We start from the raw sequence: 23282 nt of genomic DNA on the forward strand, positions 1-23282 counted from the left end.
GTATGGCACCATTAATCGATTACATTGATTTCCATAAGGTTGGTTCGATCAGCTGTTTTATCTGGTTATGGCTTTATGGTTATACGTCACCATTAATTCGCCCTTTAACCCTAACATGATAGTCGTAACAATTGTGGATAAGTACAAGTGTGTTGACCTCTTTCTGACAGGCACTCGCTTAAGTTAGCATAACGGGAAAATCTGGATTGTCATTGCTGTTTCGGTTGAAACGGTCAATTAGGGTTCTGTGCACGGACGTAAAAGATTGAAACAGGGTTTATGTAGTCACAAAAGTGTTGCTCCTGTTACACATCATTCTAATTTTTTTCATGGCGAAAATTGTTCACTTCAGAGTTATTGATTTTCATTGAAAATTTTATTTATTACATGAGGTCACTCCTCTAAATGTAAAAAGCATAGAAAACGTAGAGTTTTTCAAATTACTGTGAAAAACTTTTTAAACACAACAACAAAGTATATCGGTAAAATATTTTCTATGATTTCTCAATTTCTGTACCCAAGTTCTTTACATTTGTGTAATACAATAATCTGGTAACAGCATTTTTAAATGAAAAAACAACAATGTTACACGTGTGGCGCTTTATATTTTGTTAAGTTTTTTTAGACTTTTTGACTCTAATTTAAATAAATTTTGCTATGTCCGTATGTTTCCGCATTGTTGGAGGCTAAAAGTCTTCTATTATTATACGTATCAAAAATGCAACTCTATACCTGCTGAGATTTGTATCAGGTGAGCGAGGCTGTTTGTAATTTTGACGTTTATCGCTTAGTTGACACACTTGGTATTGTACACTATGGTCGTAACCATACCCACATCCATAACCTTCACCATTGTGATAGATTAATGGTGCCATAACCTTAAACATCTAACATTTTAATAAAAGTGACAAAAACGCAAAAAATTACAAACATATTCCACAAGCAACAAGTCTCTTAGTCAAAACGTATCCAAAACAATAAATAAAATCTACAAAAAGTTAATAAATTCTCCAACTTAAATACGGTTGGCTATGGTATGGTTATGGCTTTAGCGTTATGGTATGGCACCATTAATCGCATACATTGATTTCCATAAGGTTGGTTCGATCAGCTGTTTTATCTAGTTATGGATAAGTCACCATTAATTGGCCCTAAAAGCCTAGAACAAGGGTCGATTGATAATACACTTTCCAAAAATATCGGGAAATTAGCTCGTTCAAAAGATATTAACGAAAAACCGATATATGACGGTCTAGAACAGGGGTCGAGTGCTGATACGCGTCCAATATCGAAAGACGCGTATTGACCTCGACAACAATAATCCGTTCAATTACTCGTTCAAAAGATGTTAAGGAAAAACCGAAAAATGACCCCGGGTCCCTCCGAAACCATCGGTCGGATCCTCAGCATTTTTGCGCAGAACACCTTTCTGCGTTGGCGGCTTTCGGCCGCGCTTATAAAAGTTTACCCTGGCCGGTTCACCATTGGAGTGGGATCAAAATTAAATTGGCGCAAAATCCCTTTGTATACAAAATTTTTTTCAGTGCACAACCACATGAAACTTGCCAATTTCAGCTGCAGATATCTCTGGACAGAGATAAAATTTTTCTTTTCCGCCTACAGATTATTGTTGTGGAGATTAATACCCGCCTTTTGACACCTCTCTCGATATTTTTGGACACGTATTAGAGTGGGGTTGGGATCGCTTCCCAAGGCAGTCGGATCTATGTACCAGATTGACTCGGAATTTTTCCCGACCAAGGACCGTCATTTCAGTATAACCCCGCGTATTAGCAGTATACCCCTGTTCTAGACTCTTACCCACCTTTCTGTGTTGGCAGCCTTCGGCCGCTCTTTAAAAAATTACCTTAGTCGGTCTACCAATGTGATGGATTCAAAATTAAATCCGCGCAGTCCCTTTGTACACAAAATTTTGTTTAACGCACAACAACAATCACATGAAAAAACTTCAACTGTAAATATCTCCGGGCAGATATATAAATTTTCTTTTCCGCCTTCGGATTATTGTTGTCGAGATTAATACCCGCCTTTTGACACCTCTCTCGATATTTTTGGACGCGTATTAGCAGTTGTTGTTGTAGCGATAAGGTTACTCCCCGAAGGCTTTGGGGAGTGTTATCGATGTGATGGCCCTTTGTCGGATAGATCCGGTACGCTCCGGTAACACAGCACCATTAAGGTGCTAGCCCGACCATCCGGGAACGATTTATATGGCCACATTAAACCTTCAGGTCATCCCTCCCTCCCCACCCGCAAGTTCCATGAGGAGCTTGGGGTCGCCAGAGCCTCGTCTGTTAGTGAAACAGGATTCGTCGTGGATAGGTGAGGTTGACAATTAGGTTTGGAGAAGCTATATATTGCGCTGGCAACCTGAAGGTATTTTAGTCGCCTTTTACGACAGGCATACCTATCGCGGGTATATTCTCACCCCCTAACCCGCTGGGGGCGTATTAGCAGTCGACCCCTGTTCTAGACTTTTACCCACCTTTCTGCGTTTGCAGCATTCGGCTGCTCTAATAAAAAAAATTATCCTGGTCGGTCTACCAATGTGATGGCAAAGAGGATAGATATATCTATCCCCTTTGCAAATACTGCCAATGTAAAAAGGTTTTCTGTCCAAAAATACTATGGATCCCACACCCCATTTCATTCTTCAGTTTTTTTTTTTTTGAACATCTTTTGATTGAGCCACAATTTTTCACACCTTCGGATTGATATGGAGATCAAAACACGACATTTGATACCTCTTCCGATAATTTTGTACGCATACGCGACTGCGGTTCTGAAGTTTTACCTTATTTTTAACAAGGGGTCAATTTTCATTTGGACAGGATTTTACAAGTGTGAGGTGTTGTTGTAGTTCCAGCGCTTACATCCTCGCTATCATAGAGAGCGAGTTTCATCGGGACCATTCTCATATACTCAGCTTGGGCCGCTGAGTTGTAACTAACGCCAGAAAAGGAATGAATACCGTTTTCAAAGGGATGATGTCGAGTCCGCCACTGGCGCATAATTCGTTCATAGCGTTGACAAGAACCGCGTAGTTAAGTTTACGATATCATAAGGGGTATTATCGAATGTACCTCCGATGTTCAGAAAAGTGCAGCGTTCTTGCACTTTGAACTTCTGTTGGCTGATTTTACAAAGCTGTTTCCGTGGACCTACCAGCTGGAATGCAGACATGTTAAGTGCGTTCGACCCAATCTTAGTTTATTTCTTTTCCATAACCTCCAGGAAAAAGATTAGACCAATCGTTTTTTCTAGTTATTGGTATAGATACCACTTTGGAAGCCTTATGATGTGTTTAATGCTGCCTGAAACTTTCCGCCGCAGGTGTGCTAGTCCCTCAAAGAAATTCATAAAAACTGTTCCTCTTAATCACCCAGCTACAGCATAAGAGCTTTTTGTCCCTTGCTTTGGAAATTTGTTGGTTTTGTGATACAAAAGGAAGAGTTCCGATGAACCTTTCCATTTTGAAACCACATCAAGGTTGTTAAGAGTTTTATCCAGAACTTGCTCTGATTCCAGCGTTTTGACGTACAAAAAATTTGGCTGACAATAGATATAAAGCCCCATTATATAGTCGTCCGTTTTTTAATCTTCCGCTCTATACGTTGGATACGAGTTCAGGAATTTTTTGCTCCACAACAACTAAGTTTTTGATCGAAGTACGGTAGAGACAGCCTATTTAGGATTCGAACGATTTCTTTCTCTAGATTTTTAAACGCTCTTCCAACCATAATTTATTTATTAAATGTCAATAACTTTTTTTAATCATACAAAACGATTACTGGTTAGTTTATAAATATTACATAAATGTAGATGTGAAGTGAAATAATGATGCATAAATGTAAAATTTATGTTATATTTGAGTAAAATTTTCTGCAGTGGGTTAAAATTTTGCGAAGGTCGATATTTTGGAGGTTCACAACGATAAAACAAAAATATATCTTATCGAATTATTTTTAATATTTATAGCTATAATCATTAGGGTGGGTCGATTTGTATGGACGAAAATTAACCGATATCGCGCCATCGATTTTTCGATAGGATTTGGGCTCAGAAAAAAAGTTCCACTACGGATACCCAAAAAAAATAATTTTCGGACCTGCGAAATTTAATTTTTTTACTTTTTTTTAAGGTTTTTATCATGACCTACTAAAAATATTTTCATTTGATTGTAAAATTTTCATGCATACCGTCCGACCCAAAAATGTCTGCTAAAAAAAAAAACAAAAAAAAAAACCGGCAAGGGTATACTTGAAAATTTACAAACAAACAAATGAAAATTAATTTAGTGCGTCATGAAAAAAACCTTAAAAATCAAAGTAGCAAAAAGGTAAAAAAAAAATGAAACTTCGCAGGCTCGAAAATGATTGTTTTGGTTATGCGTTTCCTGAGCCCAAATCCTATCGAAAATTGGATGGCGCGATGTCGGTTAATAAATCGACCCACCCTAATAAGCATTTTTTCGAAACTGATTTTCTCGAGTAATAATTTTTAAAAAACAAATTCTTCCAAAAAGCTTTAACGTGCAAAACAAAAATGTTTTGAAGAGTAACGAGAGAACAATGGAAATCTTTTGGAAATATTTTAATACCCATAACAGCAATAGCAATTCGAATTTCCACTCAAAAATTCTAGCACTTCGAAAAAACATATGTCGACCCACTTCAGACAACTTAGGAAATTAGAGTTAATAATAAAATATTTTATGTCAATGCTTCAATAACAAATTTAACTGACTAATAAGGTATTTGTATTTGTATTTTAATGATTATTGAATAAGAATAATTATTATTATTTTGAATAACAGATGTATAATTGTTTTTCCATTTATTTGTTAATAAACTTGGACCAAATTACAGTAAAATAATGTTTAGCTTAAATTGTAGGCTAACTTTATGCGTCATTTTATATTTAATATTAATTTTTCCACTTCTAAGTGACTATACTGGTTGTTATTAATGAACTTAAACCTTGATGTAACCGTTATTTTTCATAATAATTACTTAAGTGATTATATAATATTTTAACCTTCTACCTAATGACATTCAAAATTCGTAGTAGTACCTACTCAATTTTCTAAATCTTCACTCACAGCTAAGAACTTTTGATATCTTGTGAGGATTGAGTTCATTGAAAAAAAAATAAAAATTCCAGTCAGAGCTGAGCGAGAAGTAACCCCACCGGACTTTGTGGTAGGCATGCTCGTCGTAAGAAGAGACTAAAATCTACAGACCAAGAAGGTTCGATGGTCATATCCAATCGTACCTGAGATGGTGGGCTTATTATTTTAATGGTGCTAATTTCCGGTATGTCCTGCTCAATATCGATAATTATACATTTATTTTTTCGAAGTTAGCCCCCAAAATGCAGTTATAAGATCGAAGTTCGAAAATTGACCCCTTAATACGTTGATTACAATATATATAACAAAACACCAAACTTCGTAAGCCTAACATATTTTGAAATCTAACCTCGATAAACGGAGGTATTACTTATTTGCTTATGGCTTATTTCTAAGAAAGGTTTGCTCCAATAATCAGCGAAAAAATTGATTTTGCCTATGATTACTATGATCGTAGTTAAAAAGGGTTTAATTACGAATAATGTAGCAACTACTTTTATCCTAATTTTTTAAATTTACTGGAAATGACAGCAATCATGGTTCCTATGATTAAGATTATTGTAATACAAAAGCTTTTTTAAATTCCATTGCTGTTATGATACCCTAATCGCCCAGCTCTTTTGTCAGCCAATCATAGCGCCCACTCAAATAATGCACATATACCTTGAACTGTTCCTCCTACCTTTTTCAGATTTAAACAAAGGCAGGACTTCGAAATCAATCGAAAATAAATATTATTTGAGTGTTTTTATATTGAATAAATAAGTGTTCGAATTAGTGTATGAAATTATGTTGACAGAGTAATCCTTAAACACTTTGGGACTCCCGTTTAGCTACTCCTTCCGCACACTCCTATTCTGTTTGACTGGGAATGAACTATCGTTATATTAAGTTGTTGATCTCCACAGAAAATAAAAATAATAACGATTATATCTAGTCACTGTTTTGCTTTTTTAAATGAAACGGTTTTCTATTTTCTACCCTTACATTTATTTATCATTTACTTTTCTCATTTGCTACTTCCTCCAACTTCGCTATTACTTTCTTCAACTCCATATCGCGTGCTATTTTCAAATACATTGTCTTGCGTACCTCATGAAAAGATACCCATGCTGGCAACTCCTTGGACATAAGCTTCAAATGTGCCTCGACTTCTTGTGCCGTTAGACATGCACGAAAACTATTTTGTATCTTTTTGATTACAATCTCCAGCGTGAGTACGCCTTTACGTTCTGTAATGAAAACGTTACGCAAATGACGTGCTAACTCCGGTAAACGGGAATACATGGTAGCCTCTTGATCTTGTGATGGTCGCCTTGTCATAGCATCTAAGGCTTTGGCGGCTTGTTTAGCGCGCACTTTTTCTAGTAATGATTTTGGTACACCTTTTAGTAGATTTGAAGTGAAATCGCTGTTACTCACTTTGTTGCAAGTTGCACCAGTGATAGTGCTGCTACTGCTGGTGGTAGAGGAAGTGATAGTCGCAGTTGCAGTTGGTGGCAACTGATTGGTATGACTGAGTGCTTTTGCTGGGAGAGATGTGGCCAAATTTGTTACTGTAACACTTTTAACTGCTGTCCCCACCACTTGTTGTTCCTTATCACTATTTCTTATTTTGTCAGCAACTATGGCTTGTGCCTCAATTTTGCTTGTATTTTTGGCATTCTCCTCAGCTATACGTGTTGCTTCCTTTTTAGCTTCGTAACGTGCCATAGCACGCTCCATAGGTGTAGCACAATTGAATAGATTACGCGCTGTCGATAGAATATCACGTGCTGATGAATACTTTTCCACATTTGGTGGCTGCGGCAAATGCGCGCATTCAATATCTGGACAATTTTCTAAATTGAAATCTGGATGCCAACGTGTTACTTTCCATTTTGGTATATTAATTGGTGGATCAAGTGAACGTAAAAATGTGTCGTGATCGTTTAAGACACGCTGCAATAATGTGTTTGTAAAGCGTTGCAAACGCTCTGTCATCACTTGTGGATTCATGGTACATGTTTGTGCTGCGCTCAGTATATTATCAGCAACATCTTCACCTAGCACTTTGTTAGCTTTAAATTTTTCTGTTGTATTACTTTCGACATTAGGACATATAATTAATTGGAAATAATCAGCTTTCGATGTCGAACCATAGTTTCGCATTTTCATTTGTGAGAAAACGAATGCATCCGGGTATATTTGCTTAATTTGGGCCAAATGAGTTTCCGTGAAATTTTTACGTAGCATACGTTGCACAGCGGGCTTCAATTTTTTAAATGTAATGCATTCCTTGCGATTGTGAAACATTGCACATACAGAGTCCACACCCTTGAAAATTTCAATAAGCGTACGATATTTGAATGGTAATTGTAATTGTCCAGCTTTGCTTGTTTCTGCTAGGCTCATGAAACGTTGATAGGCCGGTGGTACCACCACTTTGGATGGGGAGCCCGGTTTAGCGGGACTAAAGAGTATACGTTTCGATACATCTGTATGACGTGGTGACATAAGCTCATGTTTATCGGGTGTGGGTGGCGGCAATTTAGTGGGTGTTTTAAATGTTTTAACGGGGCTGTAAAATAAAGTAAAAATAATAATTATTTCATTTCCATAACTTATGTGAAATTTGTACAAAAGGGGTGAGTATAAAGCTTGGTAAATTTATAGATTGATCGTTCAAAGTCCAAAATATTCTCATCAATATTATCTTGCTACAACTACAAAAACATTAGTAAGCCCCCGTACACGGGTCATCCGGGAGCCGCATAGCCAACTATGTTCGAACCAGAGGTCTGCTTTAAGTACTAATTAAATTAGTGCACTTAGTCATGAGCCAAAAAATTGTGTCTAAATGTGTACTTAGTCAAGTACAGACAAATACTATGAGTGACTAGCACATAAAATAGAAAATACATACGAGTGCCCCGCAACACATATGTCCCATACATATATGACATTGTTGAGTATAAACTGAAATCATAGTCGCTTTAACTCAGTAGCATGTTGGTTTCGTGTGTAATACACTGTATACTTCGTTTATTATCGGTTTTTCTTTAGCGCTGTATTCAGTTTAGTTTCGTGTACATCGTTGTGTTGCTAGCGTCAGAAGACTGATATGACTTTATTCATTTTATTGTACTGTTAGTCATACTGATTCAAATTAGTGTTTTCGTATAACACAGTTGACTTTCTTGCTCAATAAGACAATTGAGTACTGAACTGCTTCGTGGCTTATGAGCGGTTATTCATTTTACAAAGCATGACTATGTAAATGTGATTTAGTGGATATAAGTTCTTTGTTTGTGTACGCACTAATACTAATTTTTTGGTTAGTCCACTAATAATCTTAAAACATGAATAATTGCAGCTCATTGGTTCGAACTCTAGGATGCCATAGGTTGGGGTATTGAAAAATTCTTTCTGAAAAAAAAAAAAAAAAAAATTGTGATCGAATTTTACGTAACCTTTTTGGATAAGTGAGCAGCTGGTTTCGAAATTATTTTAAGGACCAAAACGGAAAAATTTCAGGCCGTCTCTACACCATTTCGAGATGGTTTTCGAAATCTATTTCATCCGGGAGCTTTTAGAGGTGAGTCCGTGCTTATTTCCTAATAATTTCGGGATCACTTCGGTAACAATTCGTAATTGTTGAGGTATAATTTCTGGATTGTTTTAGGAATCGTTTCAGCATAGTGTTCGAAACTATTTCGAAATTGCTTTCGTGATTTTTCCCACGACTGTTTTGGGATTATGCTGGATGATTTGGGGGACCATTTCGCAATTTTAATATCTGTTTTCGATCATGGTTGGTCGATTCCGAGATATTTTTCGAGATCAATTCGGCTCTTTTTCGGAATCATTCGGGGACTATTCAGGGTCATTTGGCCTTTGTTTTTAAATTATTTCCGGACTACCTCCGTATCATTTGAGGAATGCTTCGGGACCATTCAACTCCCCTGGGAACAGTTTCATTTTTAAATCTTTATAATTCTGAGCATGTTTATTTAGCTCAGGAATGTTTTGTATGTTGTTCCGTTAGTTAAGTTTATTTGGCGATACCATGGGTCGGCGGGGGATGTCGAAAAAGACATGAATAGAAAGGGAATATTAATGAAGGAAAACACCCCCAATTTGATCAATCTAGCTGGCCAAAATTGAAACAGCAGGTATTTCTGTTCAAAAAGTGGTTGTGTCACTTCATTGTTATGAAAGGAAATATTTGAAAGTAAATTCACGGTGTTCCGCGCAAAATTAGTTTGGATCGGGCCGCCGGTTTCGGATGGACCCGGGGCATTTTTTGGGCAATACATGAGATATGTCAATATGGGTATCAAACGAAAAATATTTTATTTTTTAAGAAGGGTTGCCACCTCACCTTCTTTTTTATATTTCTTTGTATATCCACTACCATCTCGGAAACGGCTTAATCGATTTGACTGACATTTGGTACATCGATATAGTGTTACATTTTGAGACTTTTCACCTACGTGTTGCCACTGAGGTTGTTTTCACAAGGTTACCTTTTGCCAATAAGGCTATCAATCTTACGAAATTGATCACCACTCAAAAAATCGCAGGAAGGTATTGTAGGGTTATCTACTTTTTAAAATATACTTTAATTTTGAAAATTATTTTTGTGTTATATTACTTTTAATCTTATTTCAAAATGAAAATTTTCTAATTCGTTATTTAAAAAATTTTTAAAAGTAACAATAAATTTATTTAAATATATAGTTTAACACTATATATTTAAGGCGATCCTACAATCGAACCAAAGGAATTGTAGAAATACTATTTTTCGTGTTATTTATTAACGAATTTTCTTTAAAACTCATCCATCCGTGACGACATCTGACGAGGAATTCATTCAACAAAATGAAGATCGCGATGGTGTGAATCGATGCGGAGCGCATAATGGTTGTGCCGCTAACGTGTGTTTACCAGTCAATTAAGGAACACCAGGATCTACCGCCTATGCAATATTCGATGATGTAACACGTCAGTATAGAAGAAACTGGGACACTTCTTGACTAAGAGAACAATGTAAAGAATTTGATGTCGAAGACATATATGACTCGCTTGCGTTCAAATCAATTAATCAACTTTTTTGAAATCTTATTTGTTTCACGTTTATTGTGCTTTATTTCTCACAACTACTGAAATTGCTAAAGAAGGTCTTATCCTTTACTTCGTATTAATCATATTAGCTATTACAATTTAATCTTCTAATGTATGGACAACGACATTGTCACGTTATATTTGGGTTTTACATTCAATTTCAATATCAATTTATGATTTTAATTCCAGCATCTACCTGCCCTCAACATTTGGTGAGCTATTTTGTTCAAAATTTAACTTTTTTTTTTTAAATAATACGTATTTTTTTTTGTTTTTTTAATAAAGTTCGTTGTCTAAATCTTTCGTTGAACCAATTTAAAAACAAAATATAACATTTTTACAGTTTTAAAAAATATAAAGATTTCTTAAAATAATTTTTAACATGACACGAATCAATGGCTATTTCATATCACCCTATATAACCCTCAAGGGAATAAAGGAATCACCTTATAATTCCTTATCAACAACTTGGACTTACATTATGCAGGGTACAATTATATATTGAACATATATTCTGCATAATACAAGTTTTTAATTTTTGAGTGATTGTACACACAAAGTTGCCATCTACTATCATTCAACCTGTTGTTGTTTTTGTTGTTGTAGCGATAAGGTTGCTCCCCGAAGGCTTTGGGGAGTGTTATCGATGTGATGGTCCTTTGCCGGATACAAATCCGGTACGCTCCGGTACCATAGCACCATTAAGGTGCTAGCCCGACCATCTCGGGAACGATTTATGGGGCCACATTAAACCTTCAGGCCATTCCCTCTCTCCCTACCCCCAAGTTCCATGAGAAGCTTTGGGTCGCCAGAGCCTCGTCTGTTAGTGAAACAGGATTCGCCGCGGATAGGTGAGGTTGACAATTGGGTTTGGAGAAGCTATATACTGCGCTGGCAACCTGAAAGGTTGCGTTACACAGCCCCTTGAATCTGGTATTTTAGTCCCCTCTTACGACAGGCATACCTACCGCAGGTATATTCTGATCCCCTAACCCCTCAACCTCATTCTAGGTTCTTCAAAAACATAATTATAATTGACAATATTTAACAAATTCTAAATTAATTTTAGCCTCAATAATATAGCAATAATATAACCAAATATTAATATACATAAAATATTAATACAATAAGTAAACAATAACAACACCTAAAAATAAGCATCAAGTTCATCGAATCATCAAAAGATTGAATACTTACATCAATACCAACATAAACTTTTAACGCAATTAACACAAAAATACATTTATCAAAATTCTGATAATTAAAAAAAAAAAAGAAAAAATACCATATATCCACAACACAAATTTCTTACAGTAATCAATGTACACTGCTATAGGTATGCGCAGCCATTTTTGTTATTAAACTTTGAAACAAACACAAACTTATGTATTGCCAAAAAATTACTGGCATGATATGCCATGAAAAAAAAGTTTCTTTTTGTTTGCAAGGGTTTTAGAAAATTTAATATTGTAAAGTAGTACTATTACAAGTACAATAACTCAGTTAAAATATGCGGTACAAAAAATCTAACATATTAATTAAAAACACATTTACCTGTCCTAAAAGAAAATGCAACTAGATCTGGGTAAGGCTAAACAAGTGAACAAGTGTTTAGGTTAAAAGGGTATATTGCTTTTTAATCCAAAAATACATCGAACTGCACACAATTTTTATACAACTTTAGATGTGCGCGGTTAGCTCCGTTGACGTTGCTGATAGTTTTTGGGGTATGTATACTATTCAGTGGACATCTAGGAACGCCATGGAGTATATTTAAAAAAACAAAATTGGAATATTTTGAAAAAAGGGTGAGGGCGCTTAGAATATACCTGCGGTAGATATGCCTGTCGTACGAGGCGACTAAAATACCAAATTATAGGGGCTGTGCAGCGCAACCCTTTCACGGGGTTGCCAGTGCAATATATAGATTCTCCAAACCCAATTGTGAACCTCACCTACCCGTGGCGAATCCTGTTTCTTTAACAGCCGAGGCTCTGGTGACTCGAAGTTCCCCATGGATCTAGGTGGTAGGAGGGCCTAGAAGGTTTCATGTGGTTGTTGTTGTAGCGATAAGGACACTCCCCGAATGCCTTGGTATGGAATATGTGAACATGCACACACACCATTACTTATCAAATTATTTTTGAATCACATTAAAAAAAACGTATTCGTTTGCGTAAGGTGCACATATGTATGTATGTACGTACACATGAATTCCTCAACTACCTATCTATGCTTCACAAGAATTTCCCATAATTTTTTGGCCGTTACAAAATCCACCCTTAAGTGCAGGATAACAAAACAAGCCGCAGTTAGCTAGGCAAACAAAGAAATTCCAACATCATGAGAATGTGTACATAAAAAGGATGGGGATCAATCAACAAAAAGCGAAAGTCAAGAGTTGAGAGAAACATATACAATGTGTATCTGCGTATATACATTCATGTGAACATAAAAATGTATATACATTTAACATTCAAAACTGCATGATTTTTACTATAGAAACAATATATATACATATGCACTATAGTTCTATGAAGACTTGCATCTAAAAATTGCTTTAGAAATAAAAGAACTATATTTACGTAAATGTAATGAAGAAGTAAACAAAAACAGTTAAAGAATGGTTAGGAAAAAACGAAAATAGTAAAACTTAACATTTCAGACAATTACACACTGTCAACTCAGAGCTGCATATCAGGCCGAATGACCGTCAGAGAACGTTGGCAAATGCAGTGCCAGCAATTTGGAGCAACTCTCAGCTACAAAGCTAAGCAGCAGTATGTAATGAAGAACGAATTTTTAACAACAATTTATACATGAAATGACCTCAATAGTTGAGTATGACAAAACCTTTGCGCTTTGCCGGCTTTATTGCTTCGTAGGCGATTTGATTAAACTTAACCGATATTTTGGTGAACTACTAGGTGTGTACCATTATACAATAGCAAAATAGGTCGAATTGGTAATGGTCAGTTATTTGAATTCGACTTACCTTGTCAACAATTCCAATTCAATGGTATCAAATTCCTTAAGTTGCACTGCTGTTGTTGGCTTGAGTGGCGATACGCGTTGACCTTCACGTAAACGACGATTACGATCTTCTTGCGCTTTGCGCGTCTTCTCCAATTCTTGTATGCGCGATAAGGAAGCTTTTAGCTCCTGTAGTTTAGCGCTTCGCGATAATTTACCTTTCACTTCGTCGAAATTTAGTTCTTTACGCACCATACCCTTCAACTCGTCATGCTTGAGTGGCGTAGCGCCAGACCCTTTGATTATTTGCTTTGTTGGCGTTTTTAGACCACGCAATACATTTGTTACATTATCTTTAGAGGCAAAAGCATTGGTTAATTGTGTAGCCGTGGTAGTGGCAGTGGGAGTTTCTTCATTCCTTTTTTGTATATCTTTTATGGGTGTTTGCTTTTTTCGTGGAGACAAAGGACCTTTCCGAATAAATTGCACAAGCTTTTGTTGTTGTAATTGCGTTTGTTCCTGTTTTGCTTGCTTTTTAAGCGGTACCTCGGTAGATTGCTGAGGAACAGTGCGTTTAATAATGCGTCCGGATCTGGTCCGTAATCCCATTGCTGCAGCTTTGATAACGACAATATCGTCTTTATCATCATTTTTATGGCTATTATCACCGGTTGCGGTGGTCTGAGACGTGATTGAAGCAGTATCGTCTGTCAAACGCTAAAAAAAATTTAAAAATTACATAATCAACTCAAACGATGCTGTTAAGTGTGCAGAATATTCCGTGCTGCTGCCCTAAGCTGAATTAGTCTTAAGTCGATTTTTTAAATGACACGGAGTACTCTGAAACTATCTATCAACTTCGATCTTGATACTCTTACTTATCCAGAATCACACCCCGCATACGAGATATATTTTCATATGTACTGCATGCGATGTGTCCAGCAACATCCCTATGATGTTGTTGTTGTAGAAGTGCTTCGCCCCATCCAATAGGTGAGCCCGATCACAAATTGTCATCAATATTCTCTAAAGGGAGTCCAAGGAAACTTGCTGTTTCAACAGGGGTGGCCCATAATGAGAGGGGTGATAGAGGCGTTGGTTCCACAATACAGTTAAAGAGATGGTTGGTGTCATGTGGGGACACGTTACAAGCAGGACATATGTTTTGTATGTCGGGGTTGATTCTGAATAGGTAAGAGTTTAACCTGTTACAGTATCCAGGTCGAAGTTGAGCTAGAGTAACTCGCGTTTAATAGGGAGTGTGCGTTCCTCTTCTGCAAGTTTTGGGTATTGTTCTTTGAGTTCAGGATTCACCGGGCAATTCCTGGCATAGAGGTCCGGCGCCTGTTTGTGGAGTACACTGAGGACCTGCTTGTGTTTTTGGCTTTATACGGCTGTGTTCTCAGGTGCCGTATTTCCTCATAATGCTTACGGAGATGACTACTTAAACCTAACTCACATACTTGTACATATAACTTAGTCTATTATTCCTTATGACCACATTGTACTAAATGTTGCATGCGATTTAGCGTTACTTTCGTTGGAATTTGGGGCCTGGTTTGGATTAACTATCGGTTTAGGCCTGCTTCAATTTCCGTTTCGGTTCTAGGTAAAATGTCTATATTGGCCCGTTTCCTTTCCAGTTAGGGTCCCAGGGTTCTAGTTTTCGTACCGGTTAGTAGTTGGTCAAGGTTTTTGTTTGTTCAAGTGCCTGGTTTGCTAAGGTTTCGGCACTGTTTTGGTTAAGACCCGTTTCGGTTGGCAGGCAGTTTCTGTTATGGACTTGATGGTCCACTTTTGGTCCAGGTCTAGTACTGGTCCCAGTTTCATTCAAATTCGGATTTTGGTAAAGTTTCGTATAAAGAGTCTAGTTCCCTGGCCTGGAGTTGGTGTCAGTTTCAATTGGTTCAATATAAAACTTTGGTAATAGTTTAGTTGAGGGGTCGACTGCTAATACGCTCCCAAAAATATCGAGAGGTGTCAAAAGACGCGTCTTGACATCAGTAATATTATAGCTGGTTCATCATAATATTCATAGCTGGTTCGTTTCCACTGAAGGTCCGGTACGGGAAGTTTCGGTTTTTGCAACTTGTTCCAATTAATTTTCAATCTCGGTTGCATTTTCATTTTACGAGTTTATTCATAAACACCCAGGCTACCCTACTGTCAATTTTTTCCTTGTCCGACACGTACATAAGCTAGTATATAGCTCACCAATGTGGCAATCGACTTTATCTGTTTTTCCGGAAGGAACAACTGTGCAGGCCAATACGTGCATATGTATGTATGTACAAATACGTGCATCAATACCAAGCATATGAAGAGATTCTGCCGAACTATTATTTATTTCTACATACCCTGTCAATATTTCTCTAAATTACAAAACTTCAAGAATTCTGTAATATTCCACCTTTTCTCTCTTTAAAATTTAAGAGCGCATGCACACACGCATTCACGCACTCAAAGAAATGTAAGCGCCCGTGGAAACAAGCGGGTGCAACAAAAGGCAAAATGCCTTCACATTACAAAATGTCCGTTTGCTAGGACGACAAAGGATATCGCTTATCCTATCTTGTGTAAAACGTTACCTCTCACATATATACACACAGTTATGCAGGCACAAACTTACCCTACTTTTTATGGTAACAGCTTCATCCGTAGCCACACGTTTACGCGTATTAAAATACGAAGCGATCGAAGGTTGAGACATTATATATATATATATTCTCTAAAAACTGTATTTAATTTTGCTTGGAATAATTTTGAATTGAAAGCGTTTAAATATGTTTTCACAATGGTTGCACGTCTTTGTCTGCAGAGCTACAATCAATTCACACGTCTTCACTTTATCCCGCTCAAAATTTGACTGACACCCAATTTCCCTCCAAAAGATATGAATGAAAGTGCTAAATTGCACACCCCTTGGACGCTTTGCTGGATACACATGAACAAATGACAGTTGTGTGGATATGTGTGCCACATGCGATAATGATGCAGCGCGAGTAAATACACTCACAATCAGTTCTTTATTTGAATTGTCAAGAGCTTTTGGTTAGTTATTGCTGTGCAATAAATTTAATATGATAATTATAAGCAAAATTTGTGCAAAAATTATGTCTTCTCTTGAAAATTGTATCTTAATTAAATTGCTTCATTTGTAGTGGTAGTTGCGCGCGAATTTCCCCTCTTTGGCGCGCTTTTGTTTTGGGATTTTTTCGAGCACTATTCATTTCGTGTTTCAACACCCTATTTATTAATGCTTTCGCACTCTTTCACATTATCATCATCAGCTGTTTCGAAAATTGCTTTCTGCGGCGATAGTGATCTCGCTCAAACCTCTGGAATCAATTCATTACAGGAACAAATTACACACATTTCCATATATATCGTACGCAAATTGAAAGTAAAATGCGCATTAGCAACAAAAAATAAACTTTAGGTCTTGAAACTTAATGTATACTTATGCTGTTACTCGCTTATATTTTCTTTATTCTCACTCAAGCACTAATAGTAATAATTTAGTGTGGGGAAAAATAATTTGTCTGAGAATTTATCAGCTGAAAATTTTAATAACTTCAGGTAGTATTGCCAACCGCCAAAAGCAGGGTTGCTCAAACGCGCTTGCAGATTTTTTACCAGAGTAGCCAAGCTCTTGAAATGAATAAAAAATATATTTGACGTTGTCGACCGTCGACACGTAATCTTTAAAGGGCCAATTTATGGTGACTTATAACCATAAAACCATAACCGAGAAAACAGCTGATCGAACCTACCTTATGGAAATCAATCTAATCGATTAATGGTGCCATACCCTAACGCTATCTCCATAACTATACCATAGCCAATCAATTGGTTTTTGATTTCTCGCCAAATCCATAACCTAAAAATATTTCAATTGGTGAATTTAATAAATTTTTGTAGATTTCATTCATTGTTTTGGATACGTTATGACTAAGAGATTTATTTTTTGTGGAATATGTTTGTAATTTTTGCGTTTTCTTCATTTTGTATTTGTATGAAATTTTCACGATTTTTGGGTTAAGGCACCATTAATTTAATTTAATTCAGTTTATTTATTATTACGGCTGTTTAGGCCTAAAACTAAAACTACTAAGTACAATTCATTATTATAATCACTTATCTCTATCGAATATGCTGTTGGAATGCCATGTGATTCCTATCAGCATATTTACCAGCGTGACAAACGGACGAGTCTGGGAGCCACTCATTTAAGGGAGGTTGGAAAGGACGTGTTTCTAACCCTCCAGTGCTCCCAGCTTAAGACAGCAAAATTTGGAACTTATATTTTTCAGTTATATTTGTATTTTAAGCTGTCGGAATGTATTAGTCTCGGATCAACACAGCTAAACATGTATTTGGATGTTGGAAATTGAAAATAACGTATATCCAATCAGCCCTCAACTTTGTTTAGTAAAGACGCTGTCAGAATGCATGAAGATTCCGATCAGCACAGCTCACCATAAAATGGGAGGTTGTTATTGTTATATTAATGCTGTCGGAATGCGAGTGATTGCGATCAGCAACCGTAAATATCGGCTGAAAATACCGAATTTCAGCGAAATTAGTTGCTGGAACTGTCTGGAGTTACAGGTGGCGACCGATTTTCTTTTCCTTAGGCCCGTATGCATTGTATTTTGCTGCTTCTGATATTACCACTCCCTTTTCGTGCTCCAGTATCGAATATATCATGTAAAAAATAAAAGGAGAAAAGTTTTTTTTTTTGGAAGGGTTTTACAATGCTCCAATAAACTTTTTTTAAAAGTATTGAAGTTATTTCTACTTTTTATGTGATTAGGAAGTTCATTAAAATATTTCAGGCCCTTATAAAATATAATTTGCTTGTCCACTTCTGTTTTGAAAGGTGGTAATCTGAAATTATTGTTTTCTCTGAATACGTATGAATGTGCATCATTTGTGTATAAGCTTTTCGCTGAGGTATGTTGGTAATTTACTTGATATTAAATACAAATATCTTACTGTCGTTAATCGATCACATTGAAGATGGTTATGGATATGGGTATGGTTACGACTATGGCGTTAGAGTTACAGAAGTTTAATTGGCCCTTTAATTCGTAGTTTAGTGCATTGTGAATGAAACCATCTGTCAACTGCCTGACAGGATGTTCAATATGGCTACTTTTTAGCATTTAGCAGCGTTTTGACAGGATGTTCAATATGGCGGCGCCGCCATATCTTCAGCGGGTGATAGAAAGAGATACAGAATGAGACAGTGATAGTCAATTACAAATCAAGTGATCCAATCACTTTGGAATATTGACGTTTATGCAGAAGATATCACACTTAGTTTCATTCACAATAGCTTAGTGCTCGATTATGTCAGATTAGCATACAACTCTTGCCGCGTTTCTTTTTCTCAACATTTTCTTTCGCTATAAACTCCACAAAGCAAAGCTTTCTATGCAAATTCGTCATCGGTATATTTTTGAGCGAGAACCCTCTAAATGGCAACCAAATTAAAAACAAAATTTTCGAAGGCCGTCTTGAATTTTTTGGATATGCAAATTATCGACCTCCTACTTTAGGAGGTGTTTTTAAAAAATAATAAGAATTTTGTATGGTTAGTTATAGAATGTAACATTGACACCAAACTCAGAAACCAAACTGACTTTATTTTCCACAATTGCGCTTATTTATAACTTAATTTAATATTTACAATATAAGCCTTGCATCGGATTTGCTAATGAAAACCTCTGCGTGAGAAATGGAATATTTATTTAATGAAATGCCAGTGGCTTGAGAAATATAATATTTGTTTAATTTGTTTATAAACATTTAATGAAATGCCAGTGGCTTGAGAAATATAATATTTGTTTAATTTGTTTATAATTATTTAATGAAATGCCAGTGGCTTGAGAAATGGAAAATTTGTTTATAATTGCCATAAGGGTACCGTACTTTACTATTCCTGACATACTGCCAAATTTTTGAATCTATATTTCAAACAATTTACAATCAAATATAATTTTTGGATATTTTATGTAAATACCTATTACATCCGTGCTCATTTTCGGTTATACTTTTTATTTCATCAAAATGTAAAATTACTGGATTTAAAATTCCTACTTTTGCCATTGCTATGGTATTAACGAGATTTTGTAATTCCGACATTAAAAATTCATTTCTTCGTTTTAAAAGCAATTTAACATATTTATTTCCATTTAAACTTCTTATTGTTTCAGTTCATCTATAAATTTCTTTAAAAATTTCCGTGTTTGTAGTGTACTGTTTATTATTATAAAAAAAAATAAATGTAAGGCGCGATAACCTCCGAAGAGATCTAAGGCCGAGCTTCTCTTCCAATTTGCGTCGTGCTCCTCTTTATTTTCCCTACAAATTGGCCGGACGGGACTTACATGTTTTATGCCGACTCCGAACGGCATTTGCAAGGCAGATGAGTTTTCACTGAGAGCTTTTCATGGCAGAAATACACCCGGAGCGCTTGCCAAACACTGCCGAGGGGCGACCCCGCTTAGAAAAATTTTCTTCTAATTGAAAAACCTTATTTCTAAAATTTTGATGTTGCTTTGCCCGGGAGTTGAACCCAGGGCATACGGTGTGATAGGCGGAGCACGCTACCATCACACCACGGTGGCCGCCCATGATCTGGTGATCCCGCTATCCATTTCCATATTGTCCCTAATTCATTAATACCCCTTTTATTTCTTCCACTCTTTCTTTGTAGTTGCCCTAATAAGGTTTCTATTAAACCAGTTTCAAATTCTAAGTCCGAATTCTTAATATCTGGTAATTCAGACGTTTCCTGTAAATTATTGTATCCGAATTTTTCGTTGTACAATTTTTTATCTGCCATTAAGATATTTTCAAAATAAGTTAAATTGGTTATATGAAAAATTGTTCCAAAGCTGCGGTATAAGGCAACATCACCATCTTTTATTAGCATATAATCCTCCCGTGTATAGTCTACTATGTCTGATATCGCTAGAGCAATTAGTGATAAAATTATTACTGGTATCATCTAAAAAATGTATAATTAAGATTTTATATTATCTTTGTTCAGTATTCTGTTTCTTTGATTAATTTTAACCCTATTGCCTAAACCCTCCTTTACTTTCTGTTTCCTATACTTAGGTCTTTATTTATTTCTCTCTCCTATGATTTTCTCGTATATAACATCGCCACATGAATAAGTTTACATTTTTCTGTTTTTGTTTTGTCTATCTAACATCTTTTCTTGCGCCAATAGTAATTTTTGTGGCACAGTATCATATTTAATCTTATTGTAAAGAACCTCAAAAGGTTTAGTTTCAATTACGGAGTGTATCGCTTTATTATATTGATAAACCGCTCTATATACTGATTCAGAAAAACTGATCAAATCATATTCCTGCTTCATACATCTCGCAATCTCAATTATCGTTGAATTAACTCTCTCAACCTGTCCTTTTGTTGTACTGTGATTTGGGTTACAAAAATAAACCTCAATATGAAGTCTCTGCATCAAAGATTTAAATTGCATAGTAGTAAATCCTGGTTCATTATCTAGTGTTATCATCTTTACATTAGGGAAACCCTGTAATATTTCTAATACTTTATCTCCAACTCAATCTTATCCTTAATTCGTTTAATAACCAAAAACTTTGAATATGCGTCTATACATGTAATAAATTTCAAAGATTGATCATAAAATATATCCATATAAACCTGTATTCCTTCCTCATTAGGTATAGAAGCCTCTCCAATCGGTATTTTTTTCGGGTGCCTATCATATTTATTTCTATTACAAATATCGCAGTTTCTAACATATTCTCTGAATTGCTTATTCATTTCAGGAGAATAGTACATCTTACAAATTTGTTTTATATTTTCTTCAAAACTTCTGTGTGCCCTGTTATGTGTTTGGCCTATTATCGCACCTTGGTCCTCCCTGTTCGTTACATATATAGGAAAAATCCTGGCATACAAGAATTTTTTTGTAAACGTTTCATTTAATTTAGTTTTAATCTCATAGATATCTTCTGGTATGCAGTGAATTGCAGTCACAATACTTGGCTGTACAAATTCCTTAAAATTGTTATCAAATTTTCCACCGTATCGTATTCAATAAGATGCCCTGTCCTACCAAAGTTTATCACTGACTCATGTATGGTAAATCGTCATTTACTTAGCAATATCTGCTGTTTAAACTGATTCAACGGTTTTTTTGTTTTTGTCTCCGGAATTTCCACATTATCTGAGCTTTCCCCAGAGTGCTGCGTAGCACGATCTGATGAGTCATCAGATACCTGATTCAAATATTGCCTAGATAACGCATCCGCTACTATATTCACTTTACCTGGCTTATAAATTATTTTTGGAGCATATTCTTCGATTACAGTGTGCCATCTTTTCATTTTAACATTAGGGTTTCTTGGAGAAACCGAAAAAGATAATGGCCGATGATCTGTATGAATCTTCAGCTCTGACACCCCATAGAGGTAATTTCTTAAAGTTTTTACTACCCAAACTATGGCATAAAGCTCCTTTTCGTTTGTCGCATAATTTCTTTCTGTCGAATTTAAAGTTTTCGACATAAAAGTAATGGGGTTTCCTTCCCGACTTAATACTCCTCCCAATACGTCATTTGAGGCATCTGTTGCCAATATAAATTTTTTTGTAAAATCCGGCTGAGTTAGTTCGACTTGGTTTGCAAATAATTTCTTTAATCTTTCAAAAGCCATAATTGCGTCTTTTTCTAATCTAACCTCGATTTTTTTAGACATGTGCTGTGACACATGTCCATATGTCCCTGATAAATGCTTCGTCAATGGTTTCGCTATCGCTGCATAATCTTTAATAAATTTTCTATAATAACCTGTCATCCCCAGAAAACTACGAAGTTGTCTCACTGTTTAGGTAATGGATACCTTGAAATCGCTTGAATCTTTTCCGGATCAGTTTTAATAATATTGTTTGCTACAATATACCCTAAAAATTCTATTTCCTTTCTGTAAAATTTCGATTTTTCCAATGAAATTTTCATATTTGCTTTTTTCAACGCATCAACAACCGTCTTTAAATGCTCCGTGCGCTCCGTAAACGTTTTGGAAAACACAATGATATCATCTATATATACGCAACAAAATTTGCCAATGTAATCTCTAAGAACGTTATCCATAGCTCTTTGAAAAATACTAGGTGCGTTTTTCAGTCCAAAAGGCATTCTTAGAAATTCATACATACTTGCCGTTATTAACTGAAAATGCTGTCTTTACCATATCAATATCCTTCATCAAAATTTGGTGAAATCCTGACTCAAGGCCAATTGTAGAAAAATATTTAGAACGCCCCAAATTAGACAGTATGACATTGCTGTCTGGAATTGGATATTTATCCGAAACTGCTACTTCATTTAATTTTTTAAAGTCCACAACCATCCTCAACTTTTGTGTACCACCTTCATTTATGCGTTTTTTTGGTACAACCCAGATGGGTGAATTGTTTGGACTTTTACTTGGACGAACCACACCATCTCGTAACAAAACCCTGATCTCCTCAATAACAAAGCTATTTGCAGGTAGCGGATATTGATACTGCTTACTCCAAACCGGAGTATTAGTCGTAGTACGAATGTCTGCTCCTAAACGGTAAATTAATATCTATTCCAGAATGAATTTTCTTAATTTCCGCTATTATTTCCTTTTCCATAACAATACATTTTTTTGACCCCTTCTTACTACAAGGTTTGTAATTATCTTCTGCATTGCCGGAATATACATCGGCTGGTGCTTCAAAGGATTCTTCCTCCAAAGTAATTGTATTCAACGCTCCTTTTCCACAATTTATCTTATCAGAGATTTCAACAACTGGCTTTTCAGGATCTTCTCCCGAAATTTTCTGTATTCAAATTATTTTTATTAACGTGTTTTATTTTAGAACTTGCCGGAATTCCCTTCGGCTGGCGTCTCAGGATTTCTTTGCCCCGAGTGGTTTCCTTTATATCTTCCTTTCTTTTGCCGGTATTACCATCGGCTGGCACTTTAGAAGTCCTTGCTCCCAAAGTATTTTCATT

General features: G+C 36.0%; 1 protein-coding gene across 1 annotated transcript; it reads right to left on the minus strand.

Annotated features, from left to right (window-relative positions):
* Positions 1-3751: 3751 nt before the first annotated feature.
* On the minus strand, positions 3752-16818 carry dup (double parked). The gene is made up of 3 exons (XM_067775417.1): positions 15861-16818; positions 13254-13948; positions 3752-7712 (listed from the first exon to the last, which is right to left on the minus strand). Exons 1-3 carry the CDS (start codon positions 15939-15941, stop codon positions 6149-6151), a joined length of 2340 nt encoding a protein of 779 aa, XP_067631518.1. The 5' UTR covers positions 15942-16818; the 3' UTR covers positions 3752-6148.
* Between the last annotated feature and the right edge of the window lie 6464 nt (positions 16819-23282).

This window comes from Eurosta solidaginis, chromosome 3 (genome assembly GCF_040869045.1).
Source record: "Eurosta solidaginis isolate ZX-2024a chromosome 3, ASM4086904v1, whole genome shotgun sequence".
In the NCBI taxonomy this organism is placed as follows: Eukaryota; Metazoa; Arthropoda; class Insecta; order Diptera; family Tephritidae; genus Eurosta; species Eurosta solidaginis.